Below are 17,747 nucleotides of genomic sequence, written 5' to 3' on the forward strand. Positions count from 1 at the left end.
TCGGTGCCCCTGATTCTGCCCTGCTCCCCATGGGAGTGTGTGTGCACAGGTATGTCCTGTTTCCTTGGAAGGCCAAACTGGTCTAAGCAATAATTGAACTCTGTCAATGCTGTATTTTTTTTTAAGCGCTGTGTGTGTTTTTATGGCTGAAACCCACACTCTTGCCCTCAAGTCCTGCCCATTGGTTCAGCGCGGAATCACAGAAGGCTTTTTGCTGCCTTCCACCCTCATGGCCATGAGTCTCAACAGACACCAGGTTTCCTCCCTTCACTAATTATTGACAGATTTGCCTCCCCTCTTTTTTTTTTTCATTTCCCCTAAAGGAGGAACCCATGTTTTCCATCTTCATCCCTGATCTAAGATGATTAAACTTGCTCTCTGGTGCAAAGGGCTTGGAGCAGTCAAGGGAGTCTGATGGTGTGAAGGGAAATAAAGCCCCCATCAGAGTCAGCATGTAAATGTTTTACCAGGTTTATAGACTCCCACCAGGGATGGGAACATGTGAAGGCCACCTGTCCGGTGACCTTTCCCAATGTTTTCCAGCCAGCTGTCCCCAGCAGCCACGGGCTTTGCTCACCCTGCTGCACCACTCCCTGTCCCAGCAGGAGCAGGGCAGGACTCTCTCCTGAGCAATGCAGAGCTGGGAGAAAACAGAGGGGAGGGTGAGGTATGTGTTTGAATAAACCCTGCCTTCTGATCAGCCTTCAGTAGTGGTCCGTTAGATCTCTGTCCTCTAAGATAAGGCAGGGAGGGATGCCCTGGGGTGATGCTTTCAAATATATTTGGTCCTGTGGTATGCTGAGCTGTGCTAACAAGAGTGTTGCCTCTTGGAGCTGTCGGTAGGTTGGCAGCTGGAAAAACGGCAGGCAGAGCTGGTGGCTGCAGCATGCTCTCCAGGATGCACTTACTGACAAAATGTCCCCACCTCCTGTCACCTCTTGGGGTGGGAAATGGCCTGTGCTACAGGTAATGTTTTCTGCTGAACGTGCACTGTGCATGCAGCATCTGCTGCTGCTGCTGACGCTTGGCTCTGCGCAGTGTCTTCCATTGGATGCACTTGAGAGCTGGAGGCACAGCTTTCCTTTGGTAGGGTCTCATCAGGATTCTGCCTCATCATGTGTCTGGGGAAGGCAGCTGAAATTGCAGCTCATCTCCTCTAATGCCTTCTGAAGCATGCCTGTCCCCAAGGAATGACCCCATCTCCCTGTCCCACTCTGCCAGACCATGTGTGCTTTCAGGAGGTCATGGCCTCTCCTTGCGCTGAGAGCGTGGCCAGGACAGCTAGCTGAGTGCCCGCTGGTCTGTCAGCTTGAAAGAAAAGCCTAAGAAGAGAGACTTAGATCTGTCTGACCACATGGGGATGCTGAAGTCCTGCTCTTGGCAGTTGGAAGGGTTTGCAAGCAGAGGCAGCCACAAGAGGGGCGAGATAATGATGCTGGCCCTGGGCCCGGTCAGCCATGCTGCAGGACTCCCCTGCACCCTACGTTTGTAGCCCTGCCTGGACCAGCTCTGTGGCTCACAGCACTGTGGTGCAGAGGGATGTGACCACCCGGCACATTTGCTGGCAGCCTTCGCTGGCTCAGGTGGCTGGGCAGGGAAGGAGGTGGCCTGGGTGCAGCCACCTTGGGTAGCCGGTCCAGCTGCTGCGACAGAGCAACTAGTCGCAGTGCCATGCCCTTGTGCCATTGCATTCAGCATGACAGAGAAGGGACGGGTGGTGGCAGGAGTGGAAGGCCTTTTTCTGTAGCCGATGTCTCTATTGCTGCACGCAGGACCGCCGGGCAGTTTGTCTTGGCTGCAGGCAGGAAGGTCTTTGCCTGGAGAAGGCAGCGTTTCTCACCATAACCTCAGCAAAAATCCCTGCTCAGGGATTTTTAATCCCTCCCAGTCCGTGGAGGGGAGTGGGCGGAAGCACAGCTCCCTTGATGCTGTGAGGTGTTGCAGATGCTGGTGCCGGAGTCTTTCTCCCACCCGCTTCCTCTTCCCACCAGCTGAGCACCATGGGACCTGGTGCTTGCACCCCATAAATCACCCGGTCACTCATAGTCTGCTCCAAATGCTGCTTCTCCAGGGCCAGTGGAGGGCTGCTTGGGCAGGCAGCCAGCACGGCCCCGGCTCCCAAAGGGGTTTCCTAACACAACAGCCCCTCCTGTGTCCCCCTAACCAAAGAGGGACCCTTTGGGCTGATGAGGACGTGGTCAGACCATCACCCGGCACTGACCACTGTGGTGCCACTGCTTTGCTGTGTGGTGTCACTGCTGCTTTCAGGCTCCTGCCCTCAGCAGGAGAGGCACAGACCTGGCACCGGCCTCCTGGTACAGCCGCCTGGTTTGGGGGGGATGGAGGGAGGCACATCCGCTGAGGAGGAGGACGGAGCGGTTAGGAGCGGGGCTGTACAGCAGTGCCATGGCTTCATGGATCTCATTGGGCAGTGCCATGGGAAGTGTTATCAGCTGCTTTCAAGATGCTCAGGTCACCTCCTCTGCTCTTGGCTTGCCGAATGACTACAGAAGCAGAGCTGGCCCCACTGGGTGACTGAGGCAGACCAGAAGCAGCAGGTGCTGGGAGCCCTGGGGCAGGCCGTGGGGAGAAAATTGGGTTTAATCGATTCAAGGCTGGTCTTAAAAGTCAGGAAGTGGAAAAGAAACTTTGGAGGTCTCGGGGAGTATTTATTTTAATGACCTGCAGGTGATGCAGGGGTGGGAAATAGGAGAAAGGTGAAAAAATAAAGGGGATGTGGGCGATGGCTGGGAGCAGCTTCTGGGGGGAGCTGCCCTGCACATCCCGGTGCTGTGTCTCAGCTCCCCTGCAGCCACAGGGCTTTGCAGCCCCTCCCTCTGAGACAGAGGATGCTAGTAGGGGATTTAATGGCCTCCAGCTGCACAGAGATGGTGGGGTGCAGCTCATGTCCCCCACGGGGACCCAGCACTCTCCTCTCCCAGCGCTGGGAAGGGTGACTTGCAAAGCCACAGCTGGAGTGTTGTATGCATTGCTCAGGCCCTGCAATTCTGACGCTTTTATGTTCATTTCCCACAAATATTCCAGTTTGCTGGGTCAGAGCGGCTGGAAGTGGCATTTGGAGCCAATCCACACAAGTTTCATCATCTCCCAACTTCCCCTCCCAGCCTGAGTCTCAAATATTTCTCGCTGCCGTCAGTGCCAGGATGGGTGTTCGTCCCATCGCCGCGCAGACACAGCTGCCCAGTGAGAAGTCGCTGCGCCACGATGCTCCCGTGCTGCAGCTGGGCTGGGAACGCAGTGATTCACACGAAGTCCAGGATAGCAAGTGACCCAAATGCAAATTAAAAAAAAATAGGAGGTGGGCGTGTAATACAAAGTACTAAACCAGCATGTTACTCGGTACACTCAATGCTGCAACCACCCAGGGACCGGGAAAGCCTTTGGCCAGGCACAGTGCTGGAGCATCCCTTAGACACAGTGGTGTCAACAGCAGTGGTCCTACATAGCAGCAGTGTCCTCATCAAAACGGGCTTGTCCCCACCCCGCCACGGGACGCCAGCACTCTCCAAAAGGTACAGCTGCCTTATCAGCTGCCGCGAGCTGGCAAGAGTAAACAGGACATCCCACAACAGCGCTGGGGCGCAGATGAAAGCAGGCTGGCCTGATGAGCCCGCCAAGTATGTGAGACAGCAGGCTTTGCTTTTGTTTTCCTTTTGTTTATTAATGCGTGTATTTATTTACTTTTCGGCCCACGAGTAGGGAGGAAGGAGGGAGAGGCTGGGAGCCTGATGTGTGGGACAAGCCTGCACCCACTCCCGAAGGCTCAATGGGGTGTTTTTGTTTTGGTTTGTTTGGTTTGGTTTTGGCTTTTTTTTAAATTATTATTATTTTTATTTTTAACCCCCCTCCAGGTGTTGCCCCATGCTGAGCACCTCCCAGCCCCATGCCACAGCCCACGGCTCCCCAGTGCCTTGGTGGATACGTAACACGAGATTTGGGGTGTTTGCAGTAAACAGGCTCCCCTGCACCCAGCCCTGCCTGGGGCAAGATGGGTGCTGCCCTGTCCTGGCCGCATCTCCCCATCCCACCCGGGGTGGGGGGGCACAGGCAGGCCAGCCTGCAGAAAGCGTGACGGCACCGCTGCCGGGAAGCGCCCGCGCTGCTGAAACCGCAGCCTCATGAGCAATAGGAAAATACGCGGGCGAGCGGCGGGTGGCACAGCTTCCTGCGCCTGACGCAGTTCCCCTTCGCTGACCCCACGCCGGGGGGGCCAAGGGGCACCAAATCATGTACCCACCATGCAGTCCCTGGCCCAGATTGATGTGTGCTGGGGAAAGGCAGCATTGCTGTCCACCCTCCCCTTTCTCCAGGGAGCTTTTTGGGTACCTGGGGGGTTTTTTTTTTGCGGTGGAAGGGGGATGGGCCAGGTCAGGGCAGTGCTGGGTTTCCTGAGGCAGGAGTCAGAGCATCCATCCCCACTCCACCCCCACCAGTCCAAGGGCTGCAGAGTTTGGAGGACTTTTGATTTTTGTGGGTGTCTGAAGGGTGTGTGTGTGTTGCTTTAGCACACACTGACTTCCTGCGAGGCTGTATTTTTAGCACAGCCAACCCCTGATAACCGAGAGATTCAAGCAAAACTGTAAAGTAAGTGTGCCTTGAAAATAAAAAAAAAAAATAAAAAAAAAATATGCTGGGTATGGAGGAAGGTGGGGGGAGGAGAGGATGGTGCAGGCAAGGGCTGGTGCCAGTGCAACACAAGGAGGGCTGGTTTTAGGAGCGGGGGAGGGGGCAGATCTAATGCTGTTGCCCCAGCCCTTGAAAGCTGGGGCTTGTTACTGGCAGGTGGGTGCTTGGTGTCAGCTAAAACAGTGGCAGAGAGGGCAAAGGGAGGGCGTGGATGGAAGGTGCTCATCCTTCCCACGCACACGCCTGCCCGATGGCTGTTAACAGCACCCTGCTAACAACCGGCTCACACCTCGCTCCCGCTGCCTCCGCTCCCACCCCAGAGCCTGGGAAAAACCAGGCCTGAGGTGCCAAGCCCTGCCAGAAACCTTTTGGGGAGAGGAAGGAGGAGAGGACCCTCACACCCTGGGATGCAAATGGCCAGCACATCCCAGTACCCGTGGGAAAAGAGAAGGATGCAGGCGCAAACCGTCCTCGGTGCATCCCCAAGAGCTTCATTAGAGGCAACAACATCCATAGGGGGAATGAGGGGTGTTCGTGAGCGCAGCCTGGACATAAAGAGACACTGGAGCCCAGGACTAGGTGGCTGTGGTCAGCAAAAAAAGCTGCTTTATTGGTGACAGCTCCCACGGGAACCCCGTGGCAGCAATCGGGTTCAAGTCCCTGAGAACACACTGTCCATGCTGGTTCCCCATCCCACATCTACTGCTTTAAACACATCCTAGTTACAAAAAGCACAGAGTGACGTTCCAGATACTGGAACATATAAATTAAGGTAAGTGACAGTTACAAGACATCGCAATTTTTTTTTTTTCTTTCTTAAACAGATTATCAGAAGGTTGGGGTTTTTTTTCCGATCCACAGAAAATGTATAAAAAGCATTTTAAAATCTACATATTTCTCAATGTGGTTTTTCTTTTTAAAAAAAAGGCACAGTAAAAAAATACTGGCGCAATAACATATTTACAACGCACCCATTATGGGCTATTTTCACTCAGCTTCAGGTTGGAAATGTTCAGCTCTGGCTCAGCCTGCTTACCCCAGGGGCACAGGGCTGGCAGAGGCAGGCAGGGTGGCCACGGGGGGATGTGGGGTCCCTCTCCCTCCCCAGATCTCCAGAAGGGAGAGAGCAACAGCCGAGCTGGGAATCACTGCACGCCTGTGGCAGGCACCTGGCCAGCCAGGCACCTCTCGGGTGCTCTGGCCACCCCAGCAGCACCCACAGCCAGGCCAGGGCTGGAGGATGCTCCAGCTCATGGCGGGGGAGAACACACATCCACGCAGCCCCCAGCCGGACCTCAAAGTGCTCCTTTGCAAAGGTGCAGGGCTGCCCGCACTCAGCCTGCCTGCACCCGCTGCCTGCGGCTGGCCCGCGAGCAGGCAGGGAGGCTGCACTGAAGGGAGGCCCTGTGCAAACACAGCACCCAACGCCACAGTGGCAGCTCCGGAAAAGCCCTCCTCCCACCCCCCGTATTTATAGAAAGTCTTTACATTAGTCTCTATAAATAGCACTAGATCAATGCTGCTGGCAACAGTTCGGCCAGATGGAGGGAGCTCCGGGAAACAGAGCTAACGCCAATGCTGGCTTGCAGCCCACCCCACTGTCTCCCTCCAGTGCAGCCGCTGAGCACCCAGCAGCTTTGCAGCACCCTGGAGCAGTGTTCACTGTGGCCGGGAGGCTTCCCCTGCCTGCTCTCTGCCTGCCTTTTGCTGCCTGCTGAGCTGGGGAGCAAAACTCAGTGGTAACCCTTCATGTGAATCAGGAGCCAGAGCTTTGCTGCTGAGATTTTGGGGCTAGGCGAGAGGATGGGGTGGGGGAGGGTTTATATGGGAGCGGGGTGGGGGAGGCACACACCAGAAAACTTAACATTTGAAAGGGGAAAAAAAAAAAAACAAACAAACAAACCAGGAGAAGCAAGCCTGGGGGAGGCAGAGCCATGCAGGCACTGCGGTCGGTCGGTCGCTCCTCACGCATGGCGTGGGGCCCGCCAGCGCAGCGCCGCGGGGGTGCCCGACAGTTAAGTGCTCAGGACCCATCCCTCCCTGCCGTCCCAAACAGAGCGAGCGGGCAGGGGCAGCCGGGCAGGCAGGGCAGGGGACAAGGGGCCGCACAGCAGCCTTCAGTACACACACACACACACTGTGCAATACCACAGCAACGACGTCCATCCGTCCGTCTGCCTCTCGGCGAGGCCGGACTGACACACCCGCACACAGGTCCCGCATGCCCGTCGGATACCGGGGAAATTCGGGACGAGGTTGGAGGGGACACACGTCTCCTAGTAAACCACGTTGGCGGGGCACCACGGCGTGTCAGGGTACAGCAGGCAGTGCACAGAGCGAAACCTGCGGAGGAGAGGAGCGATGCTGAGCATGGGGGTGGTGGCAGCCCTGCGGCACCCTGGCTCAGGAGGGATGGAGTCCCCCCATCTCACCTGGATGGGTCCTCCTCGACAGAGAAGGCTCCCTTCATGTGGATGGAGTTGCGCTTGTTTTCAAACATGCCATAGCTTAGTGTCACCTGGGGGGAGGAAACACAGGAGGGTCAAACAGATGATGTGGCTACACAGCTTCCCACAGCCTCCGGTCACGCTCTGCATCACCCCACAGGGATGGGCTGATGGGAGAAGCCCCTCCACTGACATTTTGGAAGCACATCAATCGGTATCTTAGCTGCAATGCCCAATTTTTACATGACAACATGAAACCAGACGATGGTACTGTCCACCCCAACCCCTCCATCCACCCCAGGGCACCAGGACAGGGATACCTGTTTGTGGATCTCTGTCTTGGGCACCTGGTGGAGGTTCTCCAGGTGCGAGTGGAAGAGATTGCTCCGGATGAGCTTCACCCCCAGCACAGACTCGATGATGTAGCCAATGGTGCAGTCGTCAGGCAGGCGGATCTTCTCTGCTGTGCTCATGAAGTGGCCCCCGCTGCGGGGAGACAGAGAGGAGCTGCAGAGGAGCAAGGCCTGGGGGGATGTGGGCACCCCATGGGGTCTGGGCTTGGCCAGTGGGTGCCCAGCTCTAGCTCTGATTAAAAGTCAGTTAGACTTGGGGGAACTGAGGTCCCTCCCAGCTCGTTTCCAAGCCCCCTGCAGAAACCCCAGCAAGACAAGGGGAGCAAGGTGGTAGGACACGGTCAAACATCCATCCCCAAAGATGTTGTTGCCGCTCTGTGCCCCACTGGGACCATTACTAGTCCCCACGGAAAAGCAACACCAACGCTCTTACCTGGCCCATGGGCTCATCTTCAGCGCCAGACCCCGGCTGATACAAAACCCTGCTCCGCCCGTGGCAAACCAGAAATGCACAGGGTGCTGCGAGAGAGGGGAAGCAATGGCAGTGAGACCTCCTCCCACCAACCGGGAACCAAACCCCAGCCCAAATTAAGCCAGCCCCAACCTCTCGCCCCTCTTCTCACCATCTTGTTCTCGCTGATCCTCTCCGTAGCCTGGATGGGCCGGTCCAGACTGGGCTTCCCGATATAGATGTCCTGCGTGTGGGGGTAGCTGGAAAGCAGCTTCACCAGCATCCGCACGTTCACGTAGTTGTCATCGTCCACATGGCAGAACCACCTGCAGTGGCAGCAGTGTCACGCCGGGCTGGGGCAGCTCCCCAGACCCCATGCTGAGATATGGCCCCAAAACTATGAATGGCCTCTGCCTACACCTCCCCCCTGGCTCGCAGCCCTGCCGTCCCTCACGGCAGCCCCGGGCACCGCTTACTTTCTGCCGGACTCGATGAACTTGTCGTACTCCACGGCCATCTTGCAGGACAGGGCCTGGCGGCTGTGGGCAGCTGAGCAGTTGGTGTTAATGACATTTCCTGTGGGAAGAGACGGGGTCAAAGCCTGGTGCTGGGGTATCCCACACCTCCCTGCTTGCTCAAACAGAACGAATTTTTGGGGAATGGCTTCGAGGTCCACATGAGACAAGGGAAGGGATGAGCAAGGGATGTGGATGCAGCAGATGCACCAGGCCTGAGCCATATCCCACGAACCACACATGATGCCACCCTACATCACCTTGCCCATCCCAGAGCCATGCACCAGCCACCCCAGCATCAAGGGGATGTCCGTGAGCTTTTCTACCCAGGACATGATAGCCAAAATCCTGCCCTATTCCAGCTGTCCTTTCCAGCAGCAGCCACCTGTTATTTGCTTGCCTAGCTCAAAGGGAATCGCTTCCCAGCCTGAAAAGGAGTCATTTGCATGGGGAGAATAGACTGAGCTGACCCTGGCCCCAGGGGGTGGCTGCCAGGGAAATGCTCCCATGAAACCCTGGCCCCACTGCCCATGAATCCCAGCTTGCCCCAGGGACAAAGTGGTGCAAAGGCACCCCACCCCGTTATCATGCTCCCCAGCAGCATCACACAGGAGATGGGCTGGGCTGACTGGGAAGAGATCCTGTCCCCAGATGGGGCTCCTGGGCAGAGGGTGCTTTAGGCACCATCAGTGAAACAAATCGCCTTGTTCTCAGCCCAGGACCCAATGGTGAGGGCTCCTGAGATTAGTGTCTAACTGGTGTCATTTTGACCATTTTTTCCGGAGTTCCCAGGGTAGGGTCCACATCAGCTGTGCTCCCCAGGTGGGGGCTTCTCAGGGAACCTGGCCAGGTCACGCATGCAAATGCACAAGGGCCACAGACTCACGTGCTTGCTTCTTCAGCTCCTCATCCTCCCCGTCTGTGAAAATGAAGGTCTGAAAGAGAAGACAAGGCACATTTGAGAACTGAGGAGTTGAGGCCACACAGCTCTGGGCACGGCTTGGCAGAACAGGGCAGTGCTGTGGATAGGACCGGTCCCGCTGGGTACTGGTGATCACTTCTCCCTCCTCGCTAAAACCCAAAGCAGCATTGGAAAGCCAGGCAAACCCATGTCAGGCTCAGCCTCAGACCAAGAAGGGCACCAAGCCATTCTGGCAGGACACGGCACGCAACACCACGCCTCACCGGGGTGCAAATCCCAGCCCCCCTCCAGCACCCATGTGGAGCATCCCCATCCTGTTGCCTTTTCCATGGGGCAGCAGCAGGCAGAAGGACTTTGGGCGATGCAAGGGCCGTCCCCAGCACCAGGTGGGTGCACAGAGAGGAGCAGGTGATGACAAGCAGGTACAGAGTACAGCCCAGTCTGAGACGAGACTTCAGACTTTAGCCGGCATGTGCGGCCAGGGATGCCAAAGCAGCCACCCAGCAGCTCTCCCTGCTCAGGCAGGTGTGTTTGCCCACAGCACCGGCTGCCAACCGCGTCCCCACCTGTGTCAACAGCACATGGCTGTCCCCGGCCACTTGCACAACACCCCCACAGCTCCTCTCTGCTCCCCATCCTGCCCAGGGCTGCTGAGCCGGTGGGTGCCTGTCGCCAGCCCCAAGGAGGGGACCGTCCCTCCCTGCCCACGCCAGCACTCTCCCCATGGTACGAGGCAGCAACCTACCTCCTCCCTGGGCACCCAAACTGCCTGCCCGGCTGCGCTCCTCTATTTACACAGTTAATTCCTGGCATATGCTGCTCAGGAAGGAAGATTGGTGGGGGCTGCTGTTGGCCCAGGATTTGGGGAAGGGCAAGAAGCAGGAGGAGAGAGCAGGGGGTGGGAGGCATCGCCATCAATCAGCGGGCAGCAAACAAAGCTGGAGGAGAGAAACCACAACCAGCTGCCAAGCGCTATTAAAAACCAGACGTGCACAAAAGGGCAAAGGAAGAAAGACAAAAGGGCTGGGGCGGGGGGGAGGCAGGAGGCAGCAGAGGGGGGATGATGGATCCCAAGCACTGGGGACGATGAATTACAAGTGAGCTGGAAACTGGGTGCCACCCCACAGCCGGCCAGCCCCAGGAACGCGCTGGGGTTTTGTGGTTTGTTTGAGGAGGTGGGTACAATAGCTGGGTTGACTTTACTCAGCAGAGGAGAGTTAAGCGGGCAGCAGCAGTCATTAGCATACAGCTGCGCTGGTTAACCCGGCCAGCCAGTGTTTGCTCAGGTCCCAAGCAGGGAGGCTGGTGGGGAGCGCCCAGATCTGCAGCACGGCTGAATGGGAGGCGAGGAAGGCATGTTTCTGGGGACAGGGTTACAAGTGACCTTTTGGGCTTGAGAAAAGTAAAAGAAAAATGGATGGAGGAGTGGGAAGGCAAATTCTGATAAATACACAGCCCTGCTTTTGGGGGAGGGATAGACGTCAGCTCCCCATGGACCAGGAAGGCCATGAGCAAAGGTTTAGGGAATGAGGGGCCCTCTAAGGAGGAGGGGACAGCTGGGGGACAGGGACCTTATCCCATCAGTTACAGAGCCAATGATGCCCATGGACATCACGTCCCTGGGACATGTACTGCTGCTGGAGTGGGACAGGGTCAGTGCTGTGCGTGAAGGAGGAGGACATGACCCCCAGGCAACATCTTGCTGCTGGTCCCCATTTCTCCCAGGTGCTCAGGGAAGTGTCAGGTGGTTGCTGAGGTTACAAGCTGGCCCAGGGCAGGGGGACACAATCCAAGGATGCTCAAGATGATCCCATCACAAGCCCCTTCTCAATCACCCAGAGACATGTGGTACCCTGGTACGTGTCCCCCAAGGCTCCCACCCCACCAGAGGGGTACACAGGAGGCAGGAAACACAGAGTGTCCACACAGGCGAGACAGAAAATGTTTGCTTGATTAGCTCAGAAACACCATCCAGCAACTGTGCCTTCAGCCACTCCAAAAATAACCCCACAACTAATCCTCCAGCTCAGCGGCTATAAATAGACCACAGGGACAATTGTTTATTATTTGCCTGCACCAAAAGGCTTCATCCTAAGGAGGCATCTTCCCTCTGGCCTCTCCCCATGTACACATGGGAACTGAACTGTCACCTACCCAGTCTCCATCTCCAGACCCAAAAGCAGCAGGGCCAGGCCCCCACCACTCTCCTAGGCAGAAAGCACTCAAAGCCCTTACACCCACTCCCGTCCTCCTCTCCCCCACTTGGCCCCCATGCCAGCTGTAGCACACCAAGGGGTGCCAGGACCTCTTGGCCCACCACACAGTAACTTTTCCTGCAGGGTGCAGGAGAGGAAGGGCCCACCACCCCCCCCAGCCCCTGCAGGAAACCTCATTGTTCTCAAAACTGCAGCTTCAAGAAACACAGGATGCCAAATCCCTCCTGAACAATAGCTGCCACCGCTCCATACAGCCCCGTACAATGCATGGCCCCTGCGTACGGGGACCGAGAGGCACCCAGGGTCCCTATGGCTGGGATGGGGTCAGCCCCCCCAGCTGCCTGCAAGGAGCCAGGCAGCCGCCAGCAGCCCCCTGCCTTCTCCTCACCCTTGGGAAGGGCCCATTCCTTTTTTTTTTTGCCCTCCCCTTCATTTCTCCTTTCATGGTGACTCATTTTCCCCTCCAACAACAGAGCTTGTGGGTTGCTCATGGCTGGGTGCTGCGCAAGGCATCCCACCAGCTGAGGCCACCCTGAGGTCATCCTGCTCCCCTCTCCACTGCCTGGCCAAGCAGTCTAGCCAGCATCCCAGGGGTGACACATGCTCAGCAGGCACCGCGCCCACCGCCATCCCTACTTTCCCCAGCAGCACGCCCTCCAGAAAGGGGAACCTCGGCCAGGCAGGCACCCCCGTGACCCTGCGGTGCACAAATCCTGCCCCCGCACCATGTCTCACTTCCCTGTGCTGGGAGAGGATGGAGCACCCTGGCACCCACCTATGCAGCACCCGGGGGGGCTGCAGCCCCTTTCACCCCAAGGAAAAGGGGAAAGCAGCCACCCTGCTTTGGTGCAGGAGGCAGGAAAGAGGTGCTGGGGGTTTCAGCCTCCAGCTGGGCAAGGGGCTCCGGGGAGAGGCGAGGGTGCTGCCAGAGCAGGTCCTTGCCTGGCTTTGTGTCCCCCACAGCAGATGTTTTCCCTCCAGCCTGTGGGGTTAGGAGGGAAAATCCCCACCCCTCTCCTGTGGGTTAGGAGCAGCGCAATGGAAGTGTCCCTGCGATGGCGGCATCCCCACTCCCGCGTGGCAGTGGCTTTCTCCAGGATTGTAGGGGTCTCTGCTGGCACAGGGGTCCCGGGGCTGGGACCCATAGAGGCGGGGAAGGGGCTTGCAAGGCCACAGGCCCTTCCTCCCCCTGCTCCTTTCAGCAAGAGGAAGAATCCTCCACTGTAATTTAAAAATGCTATAATTTTTTAATAACCTCCTTGCAAACAATGAGCTCATTGTGCAGCAAGGGTCCCCCACCCTCCCGCCTGGCGCTCTACGCACGCCGCTCACCGGCTCCGGGGCTTTTATGGACAAGGACAGTGGCATCATTTGGGGCCTGCAATTAAGGGGCCCCCATCCTCAAAAACCACACAGGCTGCCTGGGTGGGGGGACACTCACACACGAGCCGAGTTCAGCAGTGCTCAGCAGGCCTTGGCACACAGCCCAGGGCTGGGGGGAGCCAGCTGCACCACGGAGCTGGTTTGGGATGAGCAGCACCCTGGACCCAGGCACTCTGGTAGGAGCCCAAGTGGGACACATGTACAGGCACGCTCTGCTGCGGCCACCCCAAGGATGGGGACCCTGGCCAAGGTGCTAGAGAAATTTGGGAGCCACCATCAGTGGAGCATGCTCTCCGGAAGGCAAACCCATTCCCTCTGCCCCCAGAGCAGGAATTTTTCAAAGCCTGCAATTACCGCATCAAGCTGGAGGAAGCCAGCAGATCCCACGCTGGTGGGATGGCAGCCCAGCCCAGACCCCTCGCGGGCACCCTGGTGTGTGCCGAGCTGCCCCGCTGCCTTTGGGGTGCCCTGGGGTCGGGGGATGATTCTTACACAACTCTGCCACTGCAAGTCACCCGACTCAGCAGGAAACCAGTGGGCTTGGACTCTGCTTGGGTCCAGGATTTCTGCCTAATGGCCATTTTCCTCCTCCCTCTCTTTTCTTTCAAGTGCAAAGTTTCCCCAGACTGCACTCCAGCATCCTAAGGCTACAGAGACAGCTGGAAACTCTCCCCAAAGCAAAGAGGAGAAAAACCCATAACTCTCCTCTAACAGCAGCGTGTCTGGCCTGGATTGTGCAAGCAAGGGAGCAGATTTAGAAGGGAATAGGGATCTGCCCTCCCCATGCAGAGAGAAGCAGGAAGGAGAAGGGGGTGCCCATTGCAGGGTCTGGAGGGGGACAGAGGGCAGGAAACAGGGACTATTGTGGGCAGAACAAAGAGAAGCCAAGGAAGGAGACAATAGTTATTCCCCCTATCTGCCAGGGTCCAGCATGGAGTTACCTGCTGGATTTAACCCCCTCTTGCCAGTGCCTGCATCCCTCCTCCCCAAAGAGCTGCCTGGTTAATGAACAGCCAAGAGGGAGGCTGGGATATGATTTGAGAGGAGGGTCAGGGGAAGGAGAGACATGGCATCTGGCATGGGGGATTCTCAGCCCTTGGGCAGGAACTTCCCTGCATCGCAAGGTAGCACACGTGCCTGAGTGCCGTTAGCAAAACAAGAGTGAGAAAGGGACAGGATGAGCAGAGACAGGCCTGACTCAGACCAAGAGAGACGTTTGAGCAGAGCAGCGCGCCACTGTCACCACACCACCCTCCTGGGGCAGAAACCACGGGGCAGGCAAGGAGGGGATGCAGGAACCACACAGCCCCAACAGGGAAGCAACGGAGATGAGCCCCATGGCACCAATGCTGCACTCTGCAGGCAAAAAACCCCAACTTGATGCCAAGTTTGGGGGAGCCTAGGGTGCCCCAAAACTTCCCAAAGACGATGGCCAGGTCAGCATGAGAAGACTGGAGCCAGTCACCACCAGCAGCGTGGGTTCATCCCCTCTGCATCCATATATCTACCCCCCAGCCCTCGTTTCGCTCCGCAGGAGTTTGCGCCGCCTCCAACTCTCTCGGCAGCTCCTTGTCCTCAAGTGCTGTACAAGAGCCGTCACTCAGCGGCTTGGCTTGTCAGGCGGGCACCTCGCCGGGCTGCGGCCCCCCTGGCTTCATGGCCCTCATCTCTAGGCAACCTGACCTGGACACCGCCGGCTCCGGCTCCCCCGTTCCCATGGAAAGTGCCACACAAGAGGCTGCGAAGCCTTTTCTCTGCGCCAGGAGAAAAGGGGCTTTGTTAGCTTGCCCAGGGGGACAGCGTGAGAGCCGAGCCTCGGGTCTCTGGGAATCCAAACGGACAAACGAAGCACAACAAAAAACCTAGAAGAAAGCCGAAGCTCACAAGAGGGAGAGAAAAAAAAAAAGAGCAGCCATTCCCAGGATCATCTGTAGGTGCTCAAAGAGCGTTTCCCCCCCACCATCACTTGCCACCCCCTCACAGTGGCAGCAGAGCATAAAAGAGACTTCCATTAAATAACTGTACCAGGGAGAGACGGCAGAGCCACTGCCAAGCCCAGGAGACCTGAGTAAAAAAGGGACAAGATTCACGGGAGGGAGGGCAGGGGGGAAGTAAGATAATGCTTGGGGCAAGTTGCAGGAGCCAAGACCCCACAGGGTCAGGCAGACTGGGGTGAAGGAGGCAGGGACAGGTCGTCGACCCCCCGCCCCCCCGGGCTTCCCCCTCAGCCACTGCCGATTTGCAAAAAAAAAAACAGTTTGCAAACAAGAAACACAATTCCAGGCCAGAAGGAAACACGTGAAAACAGTAGGATGGAAAGGTTAGGACCAGGCATAACTTAATTGAAAAGCTGTCTAAGGATAGGAAAAATGTCTTAGGGGCAGATGGCAAGGCACACTTCCTAAGGAAACAGCTTTTTTTTTCCCCCTTTTCAATTTGCTTCAGTACTTGAAGGACAGAGTAAGGGACTGCCAGAGCTCTGGGCAGGACATCAGTAAGGTCAGGAATGGAACTAGCTAGAACTGCTGTAGTACAGGTGAGCCTGCTCTGACCTGCAAGAGCCCCCAGCCATTCCAGTCCTGCCCAGCTCCTGATAAGGGGACAGAGAGCCTCGGCACAGCCCAGTGCTCTCCCAGAAATGGGCTGCTAAACTGGGTGTGACTTGGGCAACACAGCTGCAGGCACCTCACGGGGCCCTGCCAAACCTCACCCGCAGCCAGGCCCCGCAGCCCGCAGGGACCTGACCCCACATCAGGCACCAGTGGATTGGTTTGCATCCCTACACCGTGCCCCAGCTTCCCCAGTGGAAAGCAGTTCAGGGCGAGCTCTGCGATGGGAGCCGCTCAGCAGGAAGGACCCCACAGCAGCATTTTGGGGGGCTGCTGAATGCAAGGAGCCCAGGTTAGGCTCCCTCCATCACTCACCCACCCCAAACTCACCCTGCAACACCGCATTTCACCCTCTCCAAACCACAGCTAGCTCCAGGCGGCCCGGACAGCCTCAAAATAAACCCCCTATTCAGCAATACGGGAGGAGCAGAAAGAAAAGGTGGCATTTGCCAGGCCACAGCACCGCACGGGCCCCGCACGGCGAATGGCGGGGCCGCAGCGGACACCCGTGGGCTGCACCCCGGCCGGCGGCGGGGACCGACCCCATCCCCACCCCCTTACCATGTCGCGGTTGCGGGAGATCCAGGTGTCGAGCAGCAGCTCCAGCCGCGCCTTGTGAAACTTCTTGGTGGTCTTGACGGCGATGAAGACATCGCGGGGGGAGATGTCCTCGGCCGGCGGCCGCGGGGGGCTCGGCGGGGCGGCGGGCAGCTCCCGCCGGGCTCGGCTCAGCCGCCCGAAGTAATCGGCGAAGCTGCGGAGACCGGGGGGACCCTGCGCCGCCGGGGGGGCCACGGCCGCCGCCGCCCCCAGGCTCTGCAGCGCCCGCTGCGCCCCGCCGGCCTCCCCCCGGGCCAGCCCCGGCCGCCCCGGCGGCTCCACCATGAGCACCAGGAGGCAGGTGAACATGGAGCCCACGAGGGACAGGAGCAACTTCCTCCCGCAGCTCTTCAGCATCCTCCTGCCGCGCCGCGCCGCTCCCCGCCGCGCTCCGCCCGCCCCGCCGCGCCGCGCCGCGCCGCCGGCCCCCGCCGCGCCGCTGCCTTTAAACCGCCCCCGCCCCCGCCCCGCCCGGGGAGGGACGTACCGGGGGGCCGCCCCCACGCGGGGCGTGGGCAGCGCGCGCCCGGCCCTGCCCGCAGCCTGCGCCAGCCGCGCGCCGTCCCCCCGCGCCTTCTCCGCCACCCCCCCGCCCGCGTCCTGCCCACCCCTCGGCCCCTGCCCGGCTCCTGCCTGCGCCCTGCCCTGCCTTGCCCACGGGCGGGAGTGCGCGGCGGGGTGCGGGCAGGCCGCCGCCCCCTCCCTCCCATCGAGGCCCCGGGGATGGTGGGCAGGGTGGGGGTACGCCGGTCCCTGCAGCCCCCAGCGTGGCGGGAGCATTGCTCGCTGCTGCATCGGCAGCAACGGGCACGTTCCCCTTCCTCCTCCTCCTCCTCCTCCTCCTCCTGAGCTGTCATTTCCCAGAGCCCTGCACCGAGGTTTTCTCACAGCCGTGTCCAAGAGGTTACCAGAAAGCTGACCAGCCTGACCAAAGTCCAGGCAGTTTCCCATCAGTCTCTCCTGAGGCCAAGCAGAATTTAAAAAAACGACCAAAACCAAACCCCCAAAAAACACAGCACTGCTCTCACTTCCACCGAGCTCCAGCGTGGTGGGTAAATCTGGGAATAGGGTGCTGGGGCGGGGGGTGTCTGTTCCCATCCCTGCTCGGAGATACCTAGAGATGCTCCCGGACCTGGCTAACCTCATCCTGGGTGCAGCACCGTGCTTTGGAGCCAGTGCTGATGGGCAGCCCCATGGTGCAGGGGTGCCTGAAAATAAATACGATATAGATGCCAAGCAAGCCCCACCAGTGATTGCTAACCACGATAGCGATGCCTTGTTAAATGAGACACCGTTTTTCCAGCCAGGCAGTGGGAGAAGTGGTGGGTGGGAGGGAAAACTGGGTTGAAAGCTAGTCCTGGATGTGCCACCGACCTGCTATTTTACTGACGCCAAACCCCAGGGCCTCTCTCCCCCTTATCCTCCCTCTCTGCAGGCAGGGAGCTCTTGGGGTTTTCTCTCCCAGCGGGTGTGCTGCTACAGGGAGGCGGATTTGGGTTTGGGCCTGGGCTGCAATATAATGCCATAATCAGGGGCTGCTGCATTTTTGGGCAGGGACCTTGTCCAACTTGCATTTTTCCTGCTGTCACGTGCTCCATTCATCT

At 58.3% G+C, this 17,747-nt stretch overlaps 1 protein-coding gene across 1 annotated transcript; it reads right to left on the minus strand.

Moving 5' to 3' along the window:
• Positions 1 to 5,223: 5,223 nt before the first annotated feature.
• On the minus strand, positions 5,224 to 16,567 carry LFNG (LFNG O-fucosylpeptide 3-beta-N-acetylglucosaminyltransferase). The gene is made up of 8 exons (XM_064461564.1): positions 16,105 to 16,567; positions 9,300 to 9,348; positions 8,375 to 8,474; positions 8,071 to 8,224; positions 7,881 to 7,966; positions 7,415 to 7,580; positions 7,080 to 7,165; positions 5,224 to 6,990 (listed from the first exon to the last, which is right to left on the minus strand). The coding sequence occupies exons 1-8, from the start codon at positions 16,498 to 16,500 to the stop codon at positions 6,924 to 6,926; spliced, it is 1,104 nt and encodes a 367-aa protein (XP_064317634.1). The 5' UTR covers positions 16,501 to 16,567; the 3' UTR covers positions 5,224 to 6,923.
• Positions 16,568 to 17,747: the final 1,180 nt, after the last annotated feature.

This window comes from Phalacrocorax carbo, chromosome 10 (genome assembly GCF_963921805.1).
Source record: "Phalacrocorax carbo chromosome 10, bPhaCar2.1, whole genome shotgun sequence".
Classification (NCBI taxonomy): Eukaryota; Metazoa; Chordata; class Aves; order Suliformes; family Phalacrocoracidae; genus Phalacrocorax; species Phalacrocorax carbo.

What these genes read in the sequence shown, in the direction of transcription:
- LFNG (XM_064461564.1), bottom strand. Translation starts at nt 16,500, where the DNA reads ATGCTGAAGAGCTGCGGGAGGAAGTTGCTCCTGTCCCTCGTGGGCTCC. An exon ending in GGATCAGCGAGAACAAGATG is followed by an intron (nt 7,967 to 8,070) that starts GTGAGAAGAGGG and finishes CCTCTCTCGCAG; the next exon opens with CACCCTGTGCATTTCTGGTT. An exon ending in GTCGAGGAGGACCCATCCAG is followed by an intron (nt 6,991 to 7,079) that starts GTGAGATGGGGG and finishes TCTCCTCCGCAG; the next exon opens with GTTTCGCTCTGTGCACTGCC.